Source organism: Monodelphis domestica, chromosome 4, assembly GCF_027887165.1.
Source record: "Monodelphis domestica isolate mMonDom1 chromosome 4, mMonDom1.pri, whole genome shotgun sequence".
Lineage (NCBI taxonomy): Eukaryota > Metazoa > Chordata > Mammalia > Didelphimorphia > Didelphidae > Monodelphis > Monodelphis domestica.
The window spans coordinates 280,710,381-280,734,146 of NC_077230.1; the positions used below are offsets into that span (position 1 = coordinate 280,710,381).

Here is a 23,766-nt window from a genome sequence, read left to right on the forward strand (position 1 = left end):
CTCATAATCTTCATTTTAAATTAGGGACACCCTCATCCCTCTTACCTCAGTTTCCCATCCTGTTTCACAATAAAAACCTTGACTTGAAAAGGAAAAGAAAAGAGTATCTTTATAGTTCACTCAGGGGGGAGGGAAGAAGCCAAAGGTTTCAAGAAGAACTGGGAGGTGAGGGAGACAGGGAGGAGAGGGTGAAGGAGGGAGGGAGAGAGGGTAGAAGGAAATTAAGGGAAATATTGATCAGTAAGCAAACTCCAAAGCATTCCCCTGTGTCAGTATCTCTCAGTGTCTCTCAAAGTATTTCGATTTCCATTGCAAATAGGCAAGTGTGTCCCCATATTGGTAGCAGCTCTCTCTAGTAAGCCAGAGTGCATCAGTCACTGCAGCAACAAGAAATAGGATCACACAGATTTACATTTCTATTTCAGTGGGTTACCAAGTTGCAAGGCAACATGATGTTATTTAATACTGATATTCATAATTTGACCTTTTGTTTCATGGTGGGGTTTTTTTCTGAGTTTTCTTGGTGACTTGGGGGATATGTAAATCTGTCCTCTCAAATTAGTACATGGTGACTCCTGTAAGTTGTTTATTTTTCAAACTGATTCAGTTTACCTACAGAGTCTATTTAATATGGTTCTTCTCCTTAAGGGATATATGAGATTGTGACTCTGTTTATCTAAGTTTGTTCAATCTTTATGATATTGAAGAAAACATTATTTTCTAACACACTCACTGGTGGTGCCAAGAAGCTGTAGTTTGCATGGGTGCCACACCCTGGTAAAATCATCTCAGTTGTGCTAAATCATATTGAGGGAAACCAACAGGCCTCAAACAAATTGGTAAGTTAGGTATTAACCTCTTTTTTTTTAGCTCTATTTGTACATATATGTGTATTTATGCATACATATATCGATATACATATTTATGTCTTGATAATTCATCCTATACAGTTTGTCACTATTCCCTTTAATTCTTCTAACTGCCCAGGTGATAATAACAGTTTTTCAATAGTTACCAATGACCTCTTTTCATATAGGGATACATATCATTTTAACTTATTGGGTCTCTTAAAAAAAGTTGTTTTTGTTTTTGTTTTTTGTTTTGTTTTTCTTTTTTCCCTCTTTCTTAATTACCTTTTGATGATTCTCTTGAATTCTATGTTTGGGCATCATATTTTCTGTTCAGGTCTGGGCTTTTCTTTACAAATGCTTGGAATTCTTCTATTTTGTTAAATGACCATACTTTCTCCTGTAAGAATATAGTCAGTTTTTCTGGGTAGTTGATTCTTGGTTGTAGACCTAGTTCCCTTGCTTTCTGGAATATCATATTCCATGCCTTTCAGGTCTTCAGTGTAGATGCAGCCAGATCCTGTGTTATCCTCACTGTAGTTCCATGGTATCTGAATGACTTCTTAGCAGCTTGTAATATGTTTTCCTTTGTCTAACAGTTCTTGAATTTGGCTATAATATTCCTGGGTGTTGTCAGTTGGAGATTAAGTACAGGAGGTGATCTGTGGATTCTTTCAATTTCCACTTTTCCCTCTTGTTCTAGACTATTGGGGCAGTTTCCTTGGATAATTTCCTGTAGTATGATGTCCAGGTTTTTTCTTTTGTCATGGTTTTCTGGTAGACCAATGATTCTTAAGTTGTCTCTCCTGGAACAGTTTTCTAAATCTTCTGTTTTGTGAATAAGGTGCTTCATATTTTCCTCAATTTTTTCATTCTTTTGATTTTGTTTTATAGTTTCCTGCTGCCTTGTAAAGTTGCTTGTTTCTAGTTGTTGTGTTCTGAATTTTAAAGACTGGATTTCATCCCTGGCTTTTTGGTCATCCTTCTACTTCTGGTCTGATTTTCTTTGGCAGTCATCTTTCATCTCCTTTGCCTCATTTTCAAGCTGGTTAATTTTGGCTTTCAAGACACTATTTTCTTGCTTTAGTTCATGTGTGTCTGTTTCCAGATGACTTATCTTACGTTTTTTCTTTTCCCAGTTGTCTTCAGCCTCTCTTAATTATGTCTTGAATTGTATTTTGAGTTCTTCCAGAGAGTGTATCCAATTCACTGGGGTTTCTGTTATTTTGCTTGGAGTTCCTTCATCCTTCTCTGTTCCATTTGCTCTTTGTTCATTGCCTGTATAGAAGCTGTCAATTGTAATTTCTTTTCTGTTGTTTGCTCATATTTACCCCTTCTTTACTCCCTGCAGTTGCCTGTGCTATTGCTCCTCTTGTTTTTTTTTTGTTGTTGTTGTTGGGGGTTTTTTTGTGGTTTTGGGCTTTTTTTGTCAGCCTTCACCCTTGGAGCTTTGTCAGCAAATCTCTCAGCACAGTCTGTGGGGGAGGGGTGTTGGAGCTTGAGTTTCCTTGCCCTCTGAAGACTTGATGAGATTAAGCCCAGCTGAGTTGAACTTGAAGAGCTGGATGTACCCTGAGGTCAAAACCCTGGGAAGGGGGGGGCAATATGGAATGTCTCTGCTGCTGCAACTAGGCTGCCTGCTCTGTGCTTCTTCTCTAACTGCTTTCTCACCACCTGTGTTCAACGCTTTGAGCCTGGCACAGCTTTGCCCGCAATGTACTCCCTCCAGACCATCACCTTTGTCCTCCCAGAGTTCCAGCTGCCACTGGAGGCTTAGCACTCTAGGTGGAAGAAGGGTCCCGGGACCTTCTTTCTTCCTTCCCCTTAAACCCAAGTGTTCTCCCATTCCAGCTTTTGGGGGTGTACCTTTTAAGTTGAGTCCAGCAGGAGGGTTCCTTGGCTCTGTCTTGCTCTTAGCTTTGGTTTTCAATCCCCTAGGATAATTTAGTTTATAATCAGTAAGGAAGGGTTTTCAGAGATCAGAACTTTCGCTGCCTCTATGCCACCATCTTGACTCTGCCTCCCCATTAGTGAGTTAGGGTGTCTATCTACTCCAAGTACATGAACATTTCCTTTGGTAAAATGGGAGGATCAGAACAGTTTATTTCAATGGCCATGAAGAGAGCTAAAGGAAATGCTGTGACGTGCTTCAAGCTTGGTCAGACATAGAAGCCACCAAGATCATCTATTGCACCCTGGACCATCATCAGTTGTTCTGACTGTTTTCTTGTCATGGAACTTCAGTGATTAGAAGAAAGGGTGAAAATCTGCCTTAAATCCAAATTCACGATTGAGTCAAGACATCACCCTGTGATGTCATTGTTCCTCCTTGAAACAAAAGATGATCGGTAAAACTCAGAGAGCCCCCCAATGTTTGTGCAGATGCTGTAAAGGGTGAAATTATGGTTGAGACTGAAAAAAATCTAAATTTAAGTGGTCGCCAAGGGAAATCCCAAATAATAAAATACCCAAGTCAGCTACCAAATTTTATGGTGATTTAATTGATAGTGGAGAAGATTAAGAAGAAGGAGGAAGAAGGAGTAGGTTTTTTCTCTCTGTCTCCTCCCACCTGATTAGTATCAGGGGGGGAGATCAAGAGATAAGGAAGTAAGGGTTTGGAGCATGAAGGAGGAAGGAAACAACCTGACCTCCAAAGGGGCTCAGCGAAGATGCCCAAACCTGAAATCAGCTCCAGGAAAGGTGGGAACACTTAGCACACTGCCAGTCAGAGTCGTCTCTCCAGGGAAAGAGGAAGAGGCAGGAAGTGACAGGCCTTACATGGACATTTTTACATCACTTTTCTGCGTCTCATCTGTACCAATGAGGACTTAGCTTGACTTAGGACAACCCAGAGGTCTGTCCTTTTTTTGCACATGTCTGTTGAAGGCCATCTCCTCAGATAATTAAATCTTGAGTTTGATGCAGACCTTCAAAATCTTGTTAAACTGAGTAGGGTGGAGAATGTAGAGTTTCCAAGACCTGATTCTGTTATTCCAAGTATCTCCATTGTTATTGATCAGGAAATAGCTAAATCAGATCTTCTAAAGAATGGTCTGATTAGGGTGGAATAGTTTTAAAATTCACAATTCCCCACATGCTATCTCAAGTCACATTTCTTGTCAAGAGTCTAATTCCTCATGAAAGAAAACCTTGATAACAAGAGAGTAAAAGTGTGTGCCTTGCTTTTGAAACACAGATCAACTGCCAAAGCCCATAGGCTACAGATATGCTTTAGGGACAGAACTTTCATTGGATAAAGTGATTTCCTTGTGGGTTTTCTCTCATGTCCTCATGGGGATTGTGTGTACAAAGAACTGATACCTGAGCCAGCTCTCACATTTATTACCAAGAGATTGCAATGCTGCAGTTGAGGAGAGAGGGCCTATAATATAGGTTTAATTGTGCAGCTGCACCATGTGTATGGCTAGCACCAAATGGGAGATTATTGTGTAGAACTTGGCCACTACTGAACCCGTGCTCTCTCACCCCCCTTCCTAAGTGTACCTGCCATACAGAGCATGCCAGCCTGAATGTAGGAAAGGGTCACATGGACTTTAATCTCTGAGATAACACTAGCCTGTGCAAAATATTGATAATCTCCTTAGTAGCACCTCAACTTCTTAGCTTGTATCTTCTGTTCATGTGCCTCTAAAATTAACAATTTTCTTTACCACCTTCTCATCTATTGTACATTGTGTTAACTTCCTGCATTTTTTTCACAACAGAAGATTCATATTCATGGTCTTCTCTTCCCCCTGGATCCATATTAGTTCTGTTCTGCTGCCCTGAAATGTCTTCCTCTCTTTGATAGGACTTGCTTTCTTCCTCCTCACCTCCTTGATTCACTTCAGTTCAATTTAATAAACACATCTTAAGTGCCCTCTCTTTGATCCACCCTAAAAGTTGCTTCCTGACTTTCTCTGCCATCTTGTGGGCTCTTGAACAATCTGGTATTGAATTAGTGCCAAGAAAACTGTATTCCTCATACAACTCTTTGGTCTAGAGATTTTTGATCTGGTCCTGAAGCTTTGGTCATGCTGAGGCTGAGTTTGCTTTTGAAGCAAAGACTAGAAGAAGTTTGACAGAAAGGAAAAATTTCCACATTTGGAGTAGAGGAGATCTAGGTTCAAATACTCTTTGTAGAATTACTAGCTACGTAACCATGGGCAGGTCACAACCTCCCTGAGACTCATTTCCCTCATATTTAAAATGGGGACCTATAATACCTACTTCAACAGGGTTGTTGTGAGGATTCCACAAAACAATGTCCTCACAAAAGAGTCATATACATGTCAGTTACTAGTATAATTTCTATTCTGAGATATAATTGTAAGAATAGACTGGAAGCCCCTTGGCTAGACTGTAAGCATGTCAAGAGCAAAGGTATTTAATTTGTGTATTTTTATCCCTCAGTGCCTTTAAAAGTGCTTCATGTATTGTAAGTAATTAATAAATGCTTGTTTTTTGAGATTGGACTAATTGATCTTCAGTTCCAAAAATGAAATGATTATTGATAAGACTCCAGAATTCTTATTGAAAATTAGGATTAGGAGACCATTTACTCCAGGGTTAAGCTATTCCAGAAGGAATTTGAGCATTTTCACAATCCTAAAATCTCAGACTTTAAAGAGATCACAGAGGTTATATCATTCAACTTCCTTGCTGATTTAGGAATCCCTTCTACAATATCACCAAGTGGTCATTATCCCCCTCCCTCAAGAGATAGTCTATTAAAATTTTCAGATAGTGCTAATTGTTATAAAAGTTTTCCTTATATTAAATTGATCTTTGCCTACCCATAAATTTTACTCACTTATCTCTAATTTTCCTCTCCCAAGCTATGAAGAATACATCTTCTCTCATATGATAGTTCTTCAAATGTTTTTAATTAATATGTGCCTAGGTCTTTGCTTATCTAGGCTAAATATCCCTAGTCTCTTCAGCACATGGGCACATAGTTTGATTTCCAAGTTAAGCATCTACCATGTAGCAAATACTATTCCAGGTAGTAGAAATACAAATTCTTTTTTGTTTCCCCCTAGGGAATTATTTTAGTAGATTTTGTCTCAAGGCTCCAAGTCATGCCAAACAATGAACCAGTTAGATCAAAAACAATCAGCCAAACAGTTTGTGTAATGACATATAGGCATAACAATTAGTTGATTGAATGAATTTTTACTTTTCAATCTATTGTTTTTTTAATTTTATTAAATAAATTTAGACTTTATTCCTTGGTTACAAGAATCATATGCTTTCCATCTCTCCCCTCCTCTCCCCTTCCCATATCCAAGGCATAATTCCACTGGGTTTAACATGTGTCCTTTATAAGAATCTATTTCCATGTTGTTGATGTTTGCACTAAGATGTTCATTTAGAGTCTATATCCCCGATTATATCCCCCTCTGACCCATGTAATCAAGGAGCTGTTTTTCTTTGGTGTTTCTACTCCCACAGTTTTTCCTCTGAATGTGGATAGCATTCTTTCTCCTAGATCCCTCCAAGTTATTCAGGATCACTGCATTGCCACTAATGGAGAAGTTCATTATATTTGATTGTATCACAGTGTATCAGTCTCTGTGTACAATGTTCTCTTGGTTCTGCTCCTTTCACTCTGTATCAGTTCCTGGAGGTTGTTCCAGACTCCATGGAATTCCTCCACTTTATTATTCCTTTTAGCACAATAGTATTCCATCACCAACATATACCACAATTTATTCAGCCATTCCCCAATTGAAGGGCAGCCCTGCATTTTCCAATTTTTTGCCACCAAAAAGAGCAGCTATGAATATTTTTGAACGTGTCTTTTTCCTTATTATCTCTTTGGGGTACAAACCCAGCAGTGCCATTGCTGGATCAAAGGCCAGACAGTTTTTTACCACCCTTTGGGCATAGTTCTAAATTGCCCTCCAGAATGACTGGATCAATTCATAACTCCACCAGCAATGCATTAATGTACCAACTTTGCCACATGCCCTCCAGCATTCATTACTTTCCGGTGCTGTCATATTGGCCAATCTTCTAGGTGTGAGGTAATACCACAGAGTTGTTTTGATTTATTTCTCTCTGATTACGAGATTTAGAACACTTTTTCATGTGCTTATTGTTTTGATTTCTTTAACTGAAAATTGCTTATTCATGTCCCTTGCCCATTTATCAATTGGAGAATGGCTTGGTTTTTTGTACAATTAATTTAGCTCTTTATAAATTTGAGTATTTAGACCTTTGTCAGAGGCTTTTGTTATGAAGGTTTTTTTTTCCCAATTTGTTGCTTCCCTTCTAATTTTGGTTGCATTGGTTTCGTTTGTACAAAACCTTTTTGATTTGATGTAGTCAAAATGATTTATTTTGCATTTTGTGATATTTTTCTAAATCTTGCTTGGTTTTAAAATCTTTCCTTTCCCAAAGATCTGACAAGTATACTATTCTGTATTCACCGAATTTACTTGTAGTTTTCTTCTTTATATTCAAGTCATTCACCCATTCTGAGTTTATCTTGGTGTAGGGTATGGGTTGTTGATCCAAATCTAATCTCTCCCATACTGTCTTCCAATTTACCCAGCAGTTTTTATCAAATAGTGGATTTTGGTCCCCAAAACTGGGTTCTTTGGGATTATCATAGACTGTCCTGCTGAGGTTGTTTACCCCAAATCTATTCCACTGATCCTCATTTCTGTCTCTTAGCCAGTACCATATTGTTTTGATGACCACTGCTTTATAGTATAGTTTGAGATCTGGGACTGCAAGGCCATCTTCCTTCACATTCTTTTTCATTATTTCCCTGGATATCCTTGATCTTTTATTTGAATTTTGTTATGGTTTTTTTCTAGTTCAGTAAAAAGTTCAATGGGTATGGCATTAAATAAGTAAATTAATTCGGGTAGGATTGTCATTTTTATTATGTTAGCTCATCCTACCCATGAGCAATTGATGTTTTTCCAATTGTTTCAATCTAATTTTAATTGTGTGGAGAATGTTCTGTAGTTGTGTTCATATAGTTCCTGTGTTTGTCTCGGCAGACAGATTCCTAAGTATTTTATATTGTCTAGAGTTATTTTTAATGGAATTTCTATTCTAATTCTTGCTACTGGGGTTAGTTGGACATATATAGAAATGCTCATAATTTATATGGGTTTATTTTGTATTCTGCAACTTTGCTAAAGTTGTTGATTATTTCCACTAGTTTTTTAGTTGATTCTCTAGAATTCTTTAAGTAGACCATAATATCATCTGCAAAGAGTGATAGCTTGGTCTCCTCATTGCCAATTTTAATCCCTTCAATTTATTTTTCTTCTCTAATTGCTACTGTCAGTGTTTCTAGTACAATGTTAAATAATAGAGGTAATAATGGGCATTCTTGTTTCATTCCTGATCTTATTGGGAATGCATCTAGTTCATCCCCATTGCAGATGATGTTTGCTGATGGTTTTAGATATATACTGTTTATTATATTTAGGAAAGGCCCTTCTATTCCTATACTTTCTAGTGTTTTCAATAGGAATGGGTGTTGTATTTTGTCAAAGGCCTTTTCTGCATCTATTGAGATAATCATATCATTTTTGTCAGTTTTCTTGTTAATATGGTCAATTATATGGATGGTTTTCCTAATATTGAATCATCCTTGCATTCCTGGTATAAATCCTACCTGGTTATAATGAATAACCCTTGTGATCACTTGGAGTCTTTTTGCTAGTATCCTATTTAGGTTTTTTGCAGCTATGTTCATTAAGGAGATTGGTCTATAGTTTTCTTTCATTGTTTCTGACCTGCCTGGCTTTGGAATCAGTACTATATTTGTGTCGTAAAAGGAATTTGGTAGAACTCCTTCTTGACTTATTCTGTCAAATACTTTGTATAATATTGGGATTAGTTGTTCTTTGAATGTTTGATAGAATTCATTTATGAATCCATCTGGACCTGGGAATTTTTTCTTCGGGAGTACTTTGATGGCTTGTTCAATTTCTTTTTCTGATATGGGGTTGTTTAGGTAATCTATTTCTTCTTCTGTTAGTCTAGGCAATTTATATTTTTGTAAATATCCATCCATATAACCTAGATTGCCATATTTATTGCCATATAATTGGGCATAATAATTTTTAATGATTGCCTTAATTTCCTCTTTATTAGAAGTTAGGTCTCCATTTTCATCTTGGATACTGATAATTTTGTTTTCTTCTTTCCTTTTTTAAATTAGATTGACCAGTACTTTGTCTATTTTGTTTTTTCAAAGTACCAGCTTCTAGTCTTATTTATTAAATCAATAGTTCTTTGACTTTCAATTTTATTAATTTCTCCTTTGAGTTTTAGGATCTCTAATTTAGTCTTCATCTGAGGATGCTTAATTTGTTCACTTTCTAGTTTTTTAATTTGCATGCCCAATTCATTGACCTCTGCCCTCCCTAATTTGTTAATACATGAACTCAAGGATATAAATTGACCCCTGAGTATTGCTTTGGCTGCATCCCATAGATTTTGAAGGGATGTCTCATCATTGTCATTTTCTTAAATGAAATTATTAATTGTTTCTATGATTTGTTGTTTAACTAACTGATTTTGGAGAATCATATTGTTTAATTTCCAATTCATTTTTGATTAACCTCTCCATGTACCCTTACTAATTATTATTTTCATTGCTTTCTGGTCTGAGAAGTTTGCATTTATTATTTCTGCTCTTTTGCACTTGTTTGCAATGTTTCTATGCCCTAGTACATAGTCAGTCTTTGTGAATGTACCTTGTGCTGCTGAAAAGAAGACATATTCCTTTTTGTCCCTATTTATTTTTCTCCACGTATCTACTAACTTTAATTTTGCTAATATTTCATTCACTTCTCTTGCTGCTTTCTTATTTATTTTTTGGGTTGATTTATCTAGTTCTGATAGAGGAAGGTTCAGGTCTCCCACTAGTATAGTTTTCCTATCTATTTCATCCTTGAGCTCCACTAGCTCCTTCTTTAGAAATTTGGATGCTATGCCATTTGGTGCATACATATTGAGTACTGATATTTCCTCATTGTCTATATTGCCTTTTATCAGGATGTAATTACCTTCCCTATCTCTTTTGACTAAATCTATTTTTTGCTTTGGCTTTGTCAGATATCATGATTGAGACTCCTGCTTCCTTTTTATCAGTTGATGCCCAATAGATTTGGCTCCATTCTTTTACTTTTATCCTATGTATGCCTACCTTCCTCCTGTGTGTTTCTTGTAGACCGCATATGATAGAGTTTTGGATTCTAATCCACTCTGCTTTTTGCTTATGTTTTATGGGTGAGTTCATTCCATTCACATTCAGAGTAATGATTACCAGCTGTGTATTTCTCAGCATTTTTATTTCTACTCGTAGTCCTGCCCTTCCTTCTTTCACTATTTCCTTCCACACTTGTGTTTTGTTTTTAATCAATTCCCCCTAATTCCCACCCTTATTTTACTTCCTTTTCTACCCCCATCCCTTCTTATTCCCCTCTCATTTTCTTTACAATTTTTAACTACCCCCACCCTCTTCCTCCTTTGTATTGCTTCCCTCCCCATCAATCTATTCGTTACTCTTCTACTTCCCCTTAGGGGAAATTCTCTGCCCCAATGTATTTGATTGTTCTTCCCTCTTTGAGTCAATTTCAATGCAGGTAAGAATTGAGTATTTCCTATCTCCAACCTCTTTAACCTTCCAGTGTATTTATGTTCTTCCCACCACCACCACCACCATGCGCTACTTTGTGACATATAAATTTACCCCATTTTTTTTCTTTTTCCATTTCTCTTAGTATTCACCTCCTTTTTTCATTTTAGTTGTATATATAGGTATATATATATATATATATATATATATACACATACATACATACATTTATGCATATATATAAATATATCTACATACATATTTATGTCTTGGCATTTCATCCTATACAGTTTTTCACTGTTCCCTCTAAGTATAATTCTTCTAGTTACCCAGGTGATCATAACACTTTTAAAGAGCTACCAGTATACTCTTTTCTTATAGGGATAAAATCATTTTAACTTATTTGGTCCCTTAAGAAAAGTGGGGTTTTTTTTGTTTTGCTTTATTTTTTCTTTTTTTTACCCTTTCTTAATTACCTTTTGATGATTCTCTTGGGTTCTGTGTTTGAGCATCAAATTTCCTGTTCAGGTCTGGTCTTTTCTTTATAAATGCTTGGAATTCTTCTATTTTATTAAATGACCATACTTTCCCCTGTAAGAATATAGTCAGTTTTGCTAGGTAGTTGATTCTTGGTTGTAGACCTAGTTCCCTTGCTTTCCAGAATATCATATTCCATGCCTTTCGGTCCTTCAGTGTGGATGCAGCCAGATTCTATGTTATCCTCACTGTAGTTCCATGGTATCTGAATGACTTCTTCTTAGCAGCTTGTAATACTTTTTCCTTGGTCTGGTAGTTCTTGAATTTGGCTATGACATTCCTAGGTGTTTTCAGTTGGGGATTAAGTATAGGACATGGTCTATGGATTCTTTCAATCTCTACTTTTCCCTCTTGTTCTAGAATGTTGGGATTTTCTTGGATGATTTCCTGTAGGATGATGTCCAGGCTTTTTCTTTTGTCATGGTCTTCCGGCAGACCAGTGATTCTTAGGTTGTCTCTCCTGGAATGATTTTCTAAATCTTCTGTTTTGTGAATGAAGTGTTTCATATTTTCCTCAATTTTTTCATTCTTTTTATTTTGTTTTATAGTTTCCTGTGTGCTTTTTAAATTTTCTCCATCTTGCTTGGTCTAGCACCCAGGAATGTGCACACCCACACTACACGGGCATGTACTAGTTAATGACAAATCAGAAATAATTAACTGCATCCCAGGCGGTCCTAAGCCAACCTTGAGCCACCATTGGCATGTGTGAGGTGAAGGAAGTGAGGTAGAGAACAGCCTCTGGAGTTCGCTCACTTCCTGTGGACAGTGCTAAGCAATGGGGGTTAAATGACCTATCCAGGGCCACACCACCAAGAAATGTCTGAGGCCAGATTTCAACCAAAGATCTCCCATCTCTAGGCCTGGCTCTCAATTCATTAAGCCCCTGAGCTGCTTCCCCATAGTGAGGAATCTCAGATTTGGCTAAGGAGTTGTAGGAAGCTGAATTTTTCCCCCTGGCATGCGGGTGAGGTAAATGAAAGAATCAATATAGTCAAAAGATATCCTTTTAAAGTAGCCATGCTTGTAAGTTCCTGTTTGGAAAATCCTCCTCCTTCTTTTCTTTCTTTCTTTCTCCCTCCCTGTGATCCCCTGCCCCCAGTCCACGTTGAGGCTAATCGTAGCCTAAGGAAAAATTCACTCCTGTTTTTTACCAACTGTTTTTTTTGATCCTGAAGAAATTGGATGTGTTACCAGCAGCCTGGGTCCTGTGGCTGGGCCTGGGTCGATGAGCCATCTGGGTCAGATGCCATGCTGTGGCTGGGCCAGGAGAGCTAGAGAGAGACCAGGAGCAGGAGCCCCTGGGGTCAGGATTGGAGAAACAAGCAGGCAGCAGCCAGGAAGGCAGGGCAGCAATCTAGCAATTATTGTTTTTGTTTTTTCCCTCTTATCCTCAAATTATTGTAATCTTTAAGTTGATTGTGTTTTCATGATCCTTTGGGGGAAATTTTTTTCCCAAACAATCACATGGTGAAACGTAAAAATGGAGATTTGAAGCCCGGACTTCAATCCCCAGAAGTCCTTGCTCTAGTTCCCAAGATGCCCTCTAATCTCATTGAGTTCCCCACCTGGGCAAGATCAAGATTTCTATTTAAACTGGCTGTAAAGCCTACTAAAGCTCTCTCTTCTTGCTTCTGCTTCCAAGGACACACGTCTCCCAAGATGTAGTGAGTGAAATTGAATGGGCCTTTCAGCCCTCCTAGGCACGTGTTTTCTTATTTTGTATTTTCTTTATTGATCTTTAATAGACCTCAGAAAAAATATAATACTTTTAGCAGAGAAACTAAAATTTTTAATCTTAACACCTGCTGCCTTGTAAAGCCATTCACTTCTAATTGTTGTATTCTGGTTTTTAATGACTGAATTTCATCCCTGGCTTTTTGGTCATCCTTTTCATTTTGATCTTTCATCTCCTTTGCCTCATTTTCAAGCTGATTAATTTTGGCTTTCAAGACACTATTTTCTGTTTTCAGATGACTTATCTTGCTTTTTAAGCTCTTTTCTCAGTCTTCAGCCTCTGAATTGTGTTTTGAATTGTATTTTAAGTTCTTCCAAAGCCTGTGTCCTATTTGTTGGAGTTTCTGTGTTTTTGCTTGATATTCCTAAATATCATAAATTAGTTTCAAAATTATCCTACCTTTCTGATTCCCTCTTAGTTTCCTTCTCTTCTGTCCATTTTTAAAATACTTTAATAGTTTCTGCTTCTATTTCTGCTTCTTCCTCTCTTCTTTCTCCTCTTCCTCTTCACCCTCCTCCAATAACAACAAGCAATTAATGTACATTTGAATTAATTATTCTTTGAATGTTTGATAGAATTCATTGGTAAAATCATCATGTCCCAGTTTTTTTTCCCTTTGGGATTCCATTTATTTCTTGTTCAGTTTCTTTTTCTGAAATTGGGTCACCTTAATTATCTATTTCTAGTTCTGTTATTCTGAGCATTTTATATTTTTGTAAATATTCATCCATTTTATTTCAATGATCAATTATGAGGAATGTATTCAACAAAAGAGTTTCTAATAATTTCCTTTTAAACTTTTGTGGGAGATGCATGCTGGGAACTAAGATAGCAGTTCATTGAGCTCACCAAAGCCCTCCAAACACACAAAAGTAGAAAATAAGGTGTCTTAAAGGAAAGTAGGAGGGACTAGTCTCACTTAGCTACTCTCAGCATTACAAAGATCCAGGACAATTCTGAGGGACTTATGACAAAGAAAGCTATTACTGCCTCCAGAGAAAGAACTATTGGATGTAGTTGAATGTAATTGAAAGCATAAAATTTCTCAATTGTTTATTTGGATTTATGTTTGGGGGTTTTGGTTTTATAAAATTAGTCACTTACAAAAATGGACAATATAGAAATATGTTTTGCATAATACATGTAAAACCCAGGCTGAATCACCTGCCAACAGCGAGATGGGAAAGGGAAGGGGGAGAGAGACAGAGAAAGAGAGAGAGAGACAGAGAGAGACAGAGAGAGACAGAGAGAGAGAGAGAGAGAGAGAGAGAGAGAGAGAGAGAGAGAGAGAGAGTGTTCAATCATATAACTTAGGAAAACTTGTATAGAAATTTATTACATGTAATTGGTTAAAAAAAGAAAAAGAAATTGAAAGGATTAAAGGAGGCAATAAAGAAAAAAAAAGGAGGCAATCATCTATGATGGTATACTTAGAGATTCCTAGAAAATCAACTAAAATGCAGTGGAAATGATAATTTTAGTAAAGTTGCAGGATACAAAATAAACCCCACATAAACCATCAGCATTTCTATATATTTCCAACAAAACTCAGCAGCAAGAGTTAGAAAGAGAAACTCCATTTAAAATCACTCTAGACAATATGAAATATTTAGGAATCTATCTGCCAAGACAAACACAGGACTTATATGAACACAACTAAAAAACTTTTCATATAATTAAAACTAGATCTAAATAATTGGAAAAACATTAATTGTTCATGTGTAGGACACGCTGATATAATAAACATTACAATCCTACTTAATTTATTTATTCAGTGCCATAAGTACCAAACTACCAAAAAAATTTTTATAGAACTAGAAAAATTATAACAAAGTTTATCTGGAAGAACAAAAGATTAAGAATATCAAGGGAACTAATGGGAAAAAATGTGAAGGATGAGGGGGCTAGCAGTACCAGATCTTAAACCATACTATAATGCAGTGGTCATCAAAACAATATGGTACTGGCTAAGAGATAAAAAGGTGAATCAATGGAATATACTTGGGGTAAATGATCTCCACAAACTAGTGTTCGATAGACCCAAAGATCCCAACTTTTGGGACAAGAACTCAATATTTGACAAAAACTTCTATGAAAATTGGAAAATAATATGGGAAAAATTATGTTTAGATCAGCATCTCATACTGTATACCAAGATAAATTCAAAATGGGTAAATGACAAATATCAAGAGTGAAATTATAAGTAAATTAGGTAAACATAGAATAGTATATCTGTCAGATCTATGGGAAAGGAAAGAATTAAAGACCAAGCAAGGTATAGAGAACATTACAAGATGTAAAATGAATTATTTTGATTATATCAAATTTTAAAATTTTTGTACAAACAAAACCAATGAAACAAAATTAGAAGGGAAGCAATAAACTAAGAAAAAATTATAACAAAGTTCTCTGATAAAGGTCTAATTTCCCAGATATATAAAAGTAACTAAGTCAAATTTATAAGAAATCAAACTATTCCCCAGTTGTCAAATGGTCAAAGGATATGAATAGGCAGTTTTCAGATGAAGAAATCAAAATTATAAATAATCACATGAAAAAGTGTTCTAAATCCTTCCTGATTGGGGTTTTTTCCTTCACTGGATCCTAAGGTTTAACTGGACTCTGTTTGTACTTTACTAAAACAGTTTTAAAAAGGAATATTTTAAATAAAGCAGAGAAAAGTTATCACTTCTATCTATCAGGAGACAGTTTTAGTCAGAGGCATCTCCTGCTCTGTGATTTCTACAGAAATAAAAAGTAATAGAATTGTACTGAGTTCTTATTTGTGGTTTGGGGTCCTGGAATGAAGCAGGAAGAACAGTTTTGCAGAGTCTTGAATTTTTTTATGCAAAATTTTTTCAAGACAGTGGAGTTGAATGTTTTTGTTTGAATGCACATATGTACTACTGAGATTTTTTTCAAGATGTCATGTACTTTGAGAAACAAACTGCTTTTTAAAAAGAGTTTAAATATATTACAAATTTAGAGAACTATAGGAATCATTTACTTATTTTCCCTTCTTTAAGAGAAATAAAAAGTTTATCAAGTCTATTTTTCTCATCTCTGAGTATCAAACTATTTTTGGCTAATCAATTATCATTGGATAGAATGGAAAATATGTGAATACAAAAAGAAGTTAGATATGAGATTTTATCAAGGAGCTATGCCTAATAGAGTCAACTCACTGTTTATCTAAAACTTAGTTGTCTCATATTAAAAGTTATAAAAAACAGTAAACCCATTTTATATATACCATTTAAAAAAAAGAAATTAACATTTATCAAGTTGATGGGACTTTTTGCTTTCAATTTTTTAATCTCTTTTTTTGATTTTCAGATTGTCAGAGATACTTGCTATAAGATTTTCCCCTTCAAGTTTGTTGTTTCCCTTATTTCTAATCTTGGTTACATTGGGTTTTTTTGTACAAAATCTTTTTAATTTAATGTAACCAAAATGATCTATTTCACTTTTTGTAATGTTTTTTATGTATTGTTTAGTCAAGTCTTCCCTTATCCAAAAGTCTGACAAGTAAACTTTTCCATGTTCCCCAGTTTGTTTATGGTGCCACTCTTTATTTCTAGATCAAGTATCTATTTTTGACTTTATGCTGGTGTATGGTGTGAGATGTCGGTCCATGCCTAGTCTCTGACATACTACTTTCCAGATTTCGCAGCAGTTTTTGTCAAATAGTGAGTTCTTTCCGCAAATGCTTGGATCTTTGGGTTTATCAAACACTAAGTTGCTATGGACATTGACTTCCATATGCGGGTTGCCCAATCTATTTCACTGATCCATGATTCTATTTCTTAGCCAGTAGCAGATTGTTTTGATGATTGACATTCTATGAAAATAGTTTGAAATCTGGTACAGCCAGGCTTCCTTCTCTTTGAGATTTAGGTCATCGTACAATATTGCTGTTATTGAGTACAATGCCCTCCTGATTCTGCTCATCTCACTTTCCATCAGTTCATATAAGTCTTCCCAAGTTTTCTGAACTCATCCTGAACTCATTTTTTCTAGCACAATAGTATTCCATTACAATCATATATCATACCACAACTTATTCAGCCATTCCCCAATTAATGAACATCTCATTTTCTAATTCTTTTCCACTATGAAAAGAGCTACTATATATATATATATATATGTAATATATATATATAATATATATATATATATTTTTTATACAGATAGAACCTTTTACTTTTGGCTTTTTATCCCTTTGTGATACAAACTTGGTAGTGGTATTGCTGGGTCAAAGGGTTTGTATAGCTTTATATCCCTTTGGATATAGTTCCAAATTGATCTCCAGAACATAAGGATGGATTTTTTTTATTTTAATCTCTCTAATCAATAGTAATTTAGAGCATTTTTAATATGACTAGATATCTCTGATTACTTCTTCTGAAATCTGCCAATTCATAACCTTTGACCATTTTAGGATCTCTTTCAGGAAATGATCAGTGAAATTTCTATCTTACTCTCTGGTTCTAGAATATCAGAACAGTTTTCTTGATAGTTTCTTGAAAGATGACATCTAGGTTTTTTTTTAATCATGGTTTTCAGGTAGTCCAGTAACTCTTAAATTATTTCTCCCAATCTATTTTCCAGGTCATTGTTTTTCCAGTGAGATATTTCACATTTTCTTCTTCTTTTTTCATTCATTTGTTTTTGTTTTATTGTTCCTTGATGTCTTTTGGAGTTATTAGTTTCTACCTGCCCAATTCTAATTTTTAAGACATTATTTTCTTTGGTGATATTTTGAGCCTCCTTTTCCATTTGGACAATTCTACTTTTTAAATAGTTTTTTTCTTCAATGAATTTTGGTGCATCTTTTTCTGCTTTTTAAAAAGTTATTTTGGATATTATTTATTATTGACTTTCAACATTGTTAAAATGGGCTCTGCTCCCAGGGGTGGAGGGTGTGGGTGTGGGGAGGTATTGTCCCAATCTTCAGGTTTTCATGCAGCTCAGAAGCTAGTTTGAGGGTCTTCAAGTTTTCAGTTGTTCCAAGATGGCATGATCTAAGAAGAGGTGTTTTTACTCCTCTCTTGGCCTGTGCTCTGGTCTCTGAGATACCACGAGCACTCATTTCTACCTTGGAACTATGACTAAGGTTCCTGCTCCCTGTAGCCATGAGTTTTGTGTGCCAGTACGCCCCTTCATCCTGGAACTACAAACCAAGATCCTGACTCAGATCCATGTATGAGCAATGCAATAGAGTTCTGCACCCAGTTTGTGCAAAGAGACTTTGTAATTTTCTTTTGACTGGTTGTCTGGCCTCCTTACTGTCTGAGGGCGGTGAGAGTTCTCAAAGTTCTCAAAGGCTTGCTGGGATACAGCCTGTTGCTATCTTGCTGGGCATTGCCTATGCTAGTCTGCACTACACTCTTATACCAGTGTGGCAGACCTTTCCTCCTGACTTTTAAAGTGATCTTGGGATAGAAAATGATTTCACTTCATCCTTTTGTTACTTTTGCTGCTCCAGAAGTCATTTTGAGGTGTTATTTTAAGGTTGTTTAGAAGGGAGAGCTCAGACAGGTCTCTGCATTTTCTCCTCCATTTTGGTTCTGCCCTTTTCCCTACTGCTTTCTGGAATGATCCCTCTCAAGAGCAATAGCAGCAGATAAATTGTGTTTGGACACAGAAAAACAAGATCCAGGCTGGCCGCAGGATCCAGGCCAATATATATTTAAGTAACTAATACTATGTTTCATCCACTATTCTAGATACTAAGAAATGAAAACCAACAAAATTCCTGCCATGCAGGAATCTACAATCTACAGGAAGGCAAGAGGGGGTCCAAGTAAGAGGAAAGTAAAAACATATAAACAGGCTAAACTCGACCTTATTTATTATACAACATGAAATGTAAGAAAAGCAAAGGGAAGGTCCAGACAAAGCCTCGTAGGAAATCTGTTGAAGGAATGGCCTTATACCAAAGGGATCAAGGAAGGTGTCATGGAGAAGGTGGTACCAGATCTGGATCTTGACAAAACACAACATACAAAATAAGGAGAAAGTACATTTGAGACATATGGAAGGGTCAGTCTTTGCCAATGTACCAGGTTTAGAGAAGGCAGGCTATAATGAGGCCACAGCAAGAAGAAAGGTAGCATGAAATAGAGTCAAACATAAGTGGAGGCCAGATTTTGGAGGGCCCAAAATGATGGAGGGCAGCTGAGTGGAGCAGTGGATAGGACACTAGGCATGAAATCAGGAAGGCCTGAGTTCAAATTCAGCCACTAGACACTAGCTGTGTGACCCTAGGAAAGTCACAAAATTTCCTTATCTGTAAAATAAGCTGGAAAATTCACTATGCCATTATTTAAGGTTGGAAATGTTTTTTCAAAGGCTTAAAATTAAAGACAATATTTACTCCAGTTTTAAAGACTTCATGCCTCGTGCTATTTCCCTTGTTCATTCAAAAATAATTATCGAATGCTCTTTACTGTATTTCACTCATGGCTATACCAAACTGGTCAAATCCTTAGAATGGTCCTGTTTAGCAGAAGTGGGTTCATCAATCCTAAGTGAGCTTGAGTTTGGAACCATCCATTTCTTTGTTCCCTGCTCTCTGCTTATCATCAAAATGAACCTCAAATTTGGCCCTTGTTCAGTTAACTAACAACTTCCTCTTCATCTTTTAGATCCCTTGACACCATAATGGCCAGTTTCAAGGGCCATGCCCTCCCAGGGAGTTTCTTCTTGCTCATTGGAATATGGTGGTCATTGAAGTACCCATTCAGACACCTAAGTCAAAAAGGAAAAAGCAGAAAGAGGAACTTATATCAGAAGATCGAGATCATCGAAGCAGGGATCAGGCTCGCTTTTGCTATAATCGGTAAGGGGAGGCTGGGATTTTCCTTACCATATCGAGGACCTTCTGTTCACACACACACACACACACACACACACACACACATGCACATGCACACACTCACACTTTCTCTAGGGGCTAGGAAGTAGATGTCCTTCCATTAAAAGAAACACTGAAAATAGGAATTGCCAGTTAGTCAGTGATACATATACAATGTGTAGCACCTAAACACAGTGTCTGTCGTATATCAGGTACTTAATAAATATTTGTTCATTGGATTTAATTCAGTTCATAATATGCATTTTCAGTTTGGTAGGACTTTCCAGGGATTCTACTTTGCACTTTAGCATATGTAGACTCCTATAATTATTATAATTTTAGAATAAAGGGCATAATACAATGAGAGGCAATGTGATAAAACCTAGGAAGCCAGAATTGGAGATGGAACATCCAAAGTTCAAGTTCCACTTCTGATTTTTACTGGTTGGGTGATTCTGCACGAGGAACTTCACCTATCAGCAACTCAGCAACTCTTCTAGGGCTATAAGTCACAGATAAGATGCCGGCATGTATCAGTCAAGAGAATCTCCACTGTCAATAGGTCAAGTAACACGCTAGAAAAGATTTAGACCTCAAGTGGCTAACATCCATATCGTTAAGCTGTTCTGACATCCCCGGCAAGAGAGGCAGGAGGGCAGGTAGGTAATGAGAGAACAATCAGTGGGAGGAGTCTGTGGGAGCTATTAAGGAGCCACTTACGAAAGCTTCTCTTTCCAAAGAGCATCAGACTGGTTCAGGTGTTGTACTGTTCATCTCCATCATCTCGGGAAGAACTTGAATGGCAACAATTTGATACATTCCAACAAAATGTTTATGAACCACTTCTAATATGTGCTATATGCCAGAGGCAGCAAGTCAGAACAAAAAACAATGCTTGTACTTGGGGTGCTTACATTCTATTAAGGGGATAGAACACGTGGATGATAAATGATGATGATTGGAGGAAAAGGAAGACAGCTCTGATAATTGGAGGGATCTAAAAAGTGAGATGGTCTATTAGCTGAACTTCAAAAAAGCTAGCAATTCTGAGAGGTGGAGGTGAGAAGGGGGCAATCTGGCATGAAGGTTGGGAGCTAACAAGGTGAGTTTATGAAGGGGAATAATGTGAAACCTGAATTCAAACTCCAACCATGCCACTTACTATTATCTATATGACCTTAGAAAATTGACTTAATGCCCCTGGGTCTCCATTTCCTTATTTATAAAATGAGAAAGCCAGATTCAAAGGCTCCTCATTCTAAATCTATGAAACTTTAAACTAAGACTTTTGGGACACCTGTATATAGGATTCTATAAACCTACCAATAAAGACAGGAGAGTGAGGCCAGGTTATGAAGGGCTTTAAATACAAAGCTGAGCAGTTCATACCTTCTTTCTAGAAGCAATAAGGAGGCACTGAAGTTACTGAGGAAGGAAATAACATGGCAAGATTTATGCTCAGGAAGTTAGTTTTAGCCGTTTTTTTGGTAGAAGGGTTAGAGAGGAGAGAGCCAGGAGTCCATTTTGTAGGTTGCTGCCATCATCCCCAGAAGGAGTGAGGAGGACCTGAGTGAGGTAAGAGTGGAGAAAAGGGACAGATGTGAGAAAATAATCAAAACAAGACTTGGCAACTGGTATAAACTTCAACAAGGCCTGGTTCTTGCCCTCAAGGAATATAGACTGATGGAAGGAGAGGAAGAATATGATACATTCATAAATAATTCTATCATAGACAGAATGTGATAGTTGCAAAAGAACAGATTCAAACAAAGCACTAAGGGCAATGTGAGAAGAAATAGGGAAGGCTTCCCGGAATCTTCAAGAGGGAAGGCTTTGTGCAGGCAGAAATGGGGGAATACATTCAAGGCACCAGAGACAGCGTAAACTGAGTGAGTGAAATGAGAAGAAGGGACAAGAGCAGGAGATGGCGATTAATTTACTTCAGCTAGAAAGTAGAAAATATTAAGGGAAACAATGTGAGACGATGCTTATAAAGGTAAACTGGGCTCAATCAAGTTGTTCAAGAGGATCGTGGAAGCCTAGATCGTGACTTTATACTTAAGTTGGTATATAATGAGAGGATGAAGGCAGTTTTTTGAGCAGAGGTAGATCATGACCCAAGTGCTTCATTGGAAAAATTACTAAATAGCATGAAGGATAGACTAAAAAAGAGTGGATACAGGAATAACCATTAGGAAGCTATTGCAATGGTCAGTCACAAGTCATTCACCTCTGATCCCTTCTCCTCATCCCCCAGGAAGAGGGTCGCTCCTCCAGTCTACATTTCTTTTCCTTGCTTCCTACCAGGGATGCTTGCTGAGCAGTTTACTCCAGAAGGGGATGGGCCCAAATTGCACCTGTACAATGACCAAGACTGGATAAAACTGATGAACTGGCAGCATACCACCATGTATTTAATGTATGGGCTCTCTGGTCTGATGGACATGCTCACCATTCTCTTCCCTGATGTCCCTCTGGGGCTGGACCGGCTAGTGATGGCTTTGTCTGCCATCACTGAAGGCAAGTGGGAGGAGAGGGAAGGGAAAGAAAATGATTCTTATCCACTTGGGTCTCCAAAAGGACAAAGTTCAGATCACTTCAAAGGTTGCCAAGCAAGGCTGATTACTCACTGGGAAAAAGCATCCCTATCTCTCCATAATTCTCTATGGCAAAGGGAGATGTCTTCTTGGGGACTGCCTACTGGGAGTGACCATTTATTTCCCTACTTTTGAGAGATCCAGACCACATGGCTCACTTACAAAATTGTTGTTGTTCAGTTGTTTCTAGGTCTTTGTGACCTCATTTGGGTTTTTTTTTTTTTTTGGCAAAGATACTAGAGTGGTTTACAATTCCTTCTCTGGCTTATTTTACACATGAAGAAACAGAGGCAAAAAGGGTTAAGTGACTTACCCAGCCAGGTTCACACAGAAAGTGTCTCAGGTCTCTCTGACTCTAGGTACCTTTGTTGTTCAGTTGTGTCCAGTTTACTGTGACCCCATTTTGGAGTGTTCTTGGCAGAGATACTGTAGTGGTTTGCCATTTCCTTCTCCAGTTACTTTTACAGGTGAGGAATTGAGGCAGACAAGGTTAAATGATTTGCCAGAGGTCATATAGCTAGTAAGTGTCTGAAACCAGATTTCAACTCAGGACAATGAGTCTTCCTAACTTCAGGCCCAGCACTCAATCTCTTGCACCCCCTAGTGTACCACACACAAAATATTTCTTTGGAAAACCCTATTTCCAAGACCCAAAAAGGATCTAAACAAGTAGACAACTTTAAAACACTGACTAGAAGAATCCTAGGGACTTGGGCCATCAGAACTTTCCTTTCATGCCACCCCAATTTTAAAATAAAAAGACAATAAGTTTAGATCCTTTCAAAGGTCACCCAACAAAGCTGATTACTCACTGGGGAAGAGCAGCCCTGTCTATAGTTCTCTTTTGCAAAGGGAGATGTCTTCTTGGGGATGGCCTGTAAGCTTTTCTTAGTTTTGAAGGAGATACTGAATAGCTAGACTCTCACAGCCTTTCAAGTCTTCATCTTCCCAGAAGTCATCTAACTTTCAATGAAACCCTGCTGTTCTTCCTTTTGACCAAGGCAGAGAGAAGAGTGTGTCTTAATCAGACAAGAGGAGCCTTGAGTCCTTGCCCTCATTCTGACCTTAGGCAGGCGGCTATCAGTGAGGGAGACAGCTGGGTGGCTCAGTGGAGGGGCAGTTAAGTGACTCAGTGGATAAAGAGTCAGACCTAGAGACAGGAGATCCTGGGTTCAAATTTGGTGTCAAACATTTCCTAAGCTATGTGACCCTGAACAAGTCACTTAACCCCAATTTCATAGCCCTCATTACTCTTCTGCCTTGGAACTGATTCTTAGTGTTGATTCCAAGACAGAAGGTAAGAGTTTATTTTGTTGTTTTTAATTCCTAATTTTACAAACAACAAATAAACATTTCTACATGCAAAGGAAAAGAAGATTGTACAAAAATGAAATCACAAATCTCTTATATATTTAACTTACTTTTCTTCATATCTACATGATAAATCCCATCCACAAGTGTCCCAATCCCTCCCAACCCTCCCCACCTCACAGAAGGTATCATCTGGGAAATCATCATGTTCATACAAATTCTTTTATGTTTTCACCTTTCAGTCTCCTCTCTGGAAGTAACAT

General features: G+C 37.3%; 1 protein-coding gene across 3 annotated transcripts in view; it reads left to right on the forward strand.

Annotated features, from left to right (window-relative positions):
* The window catches only part of TMEM45B (transmembrane protein 45B), a 65,358-nt gene that overhangs the window by 38,831 nt on the left and 2,761 nt on the right, over positions 1-23,766 (forward strand). For all 3 annotated transcript variants that reach the window (XM_007495124.3, XM_001365638.3, XM_056794606.1), the window contains exons 2-3: positions 19,387-19,580; positions 21,903-22,115. In XM_007495124.3, coding sequence (XP_007495186.1) covers positions 19,403-19,580; positions 21,903-22,115 — 391 coding nt within the window. In that variant the 5' untranslated portion in view covers positions 19,387-19,402. The remainder of the gene's footprint in view (positions 1-19,386; positions 19,581-21,902; positions 22,116-23,766) is intronic.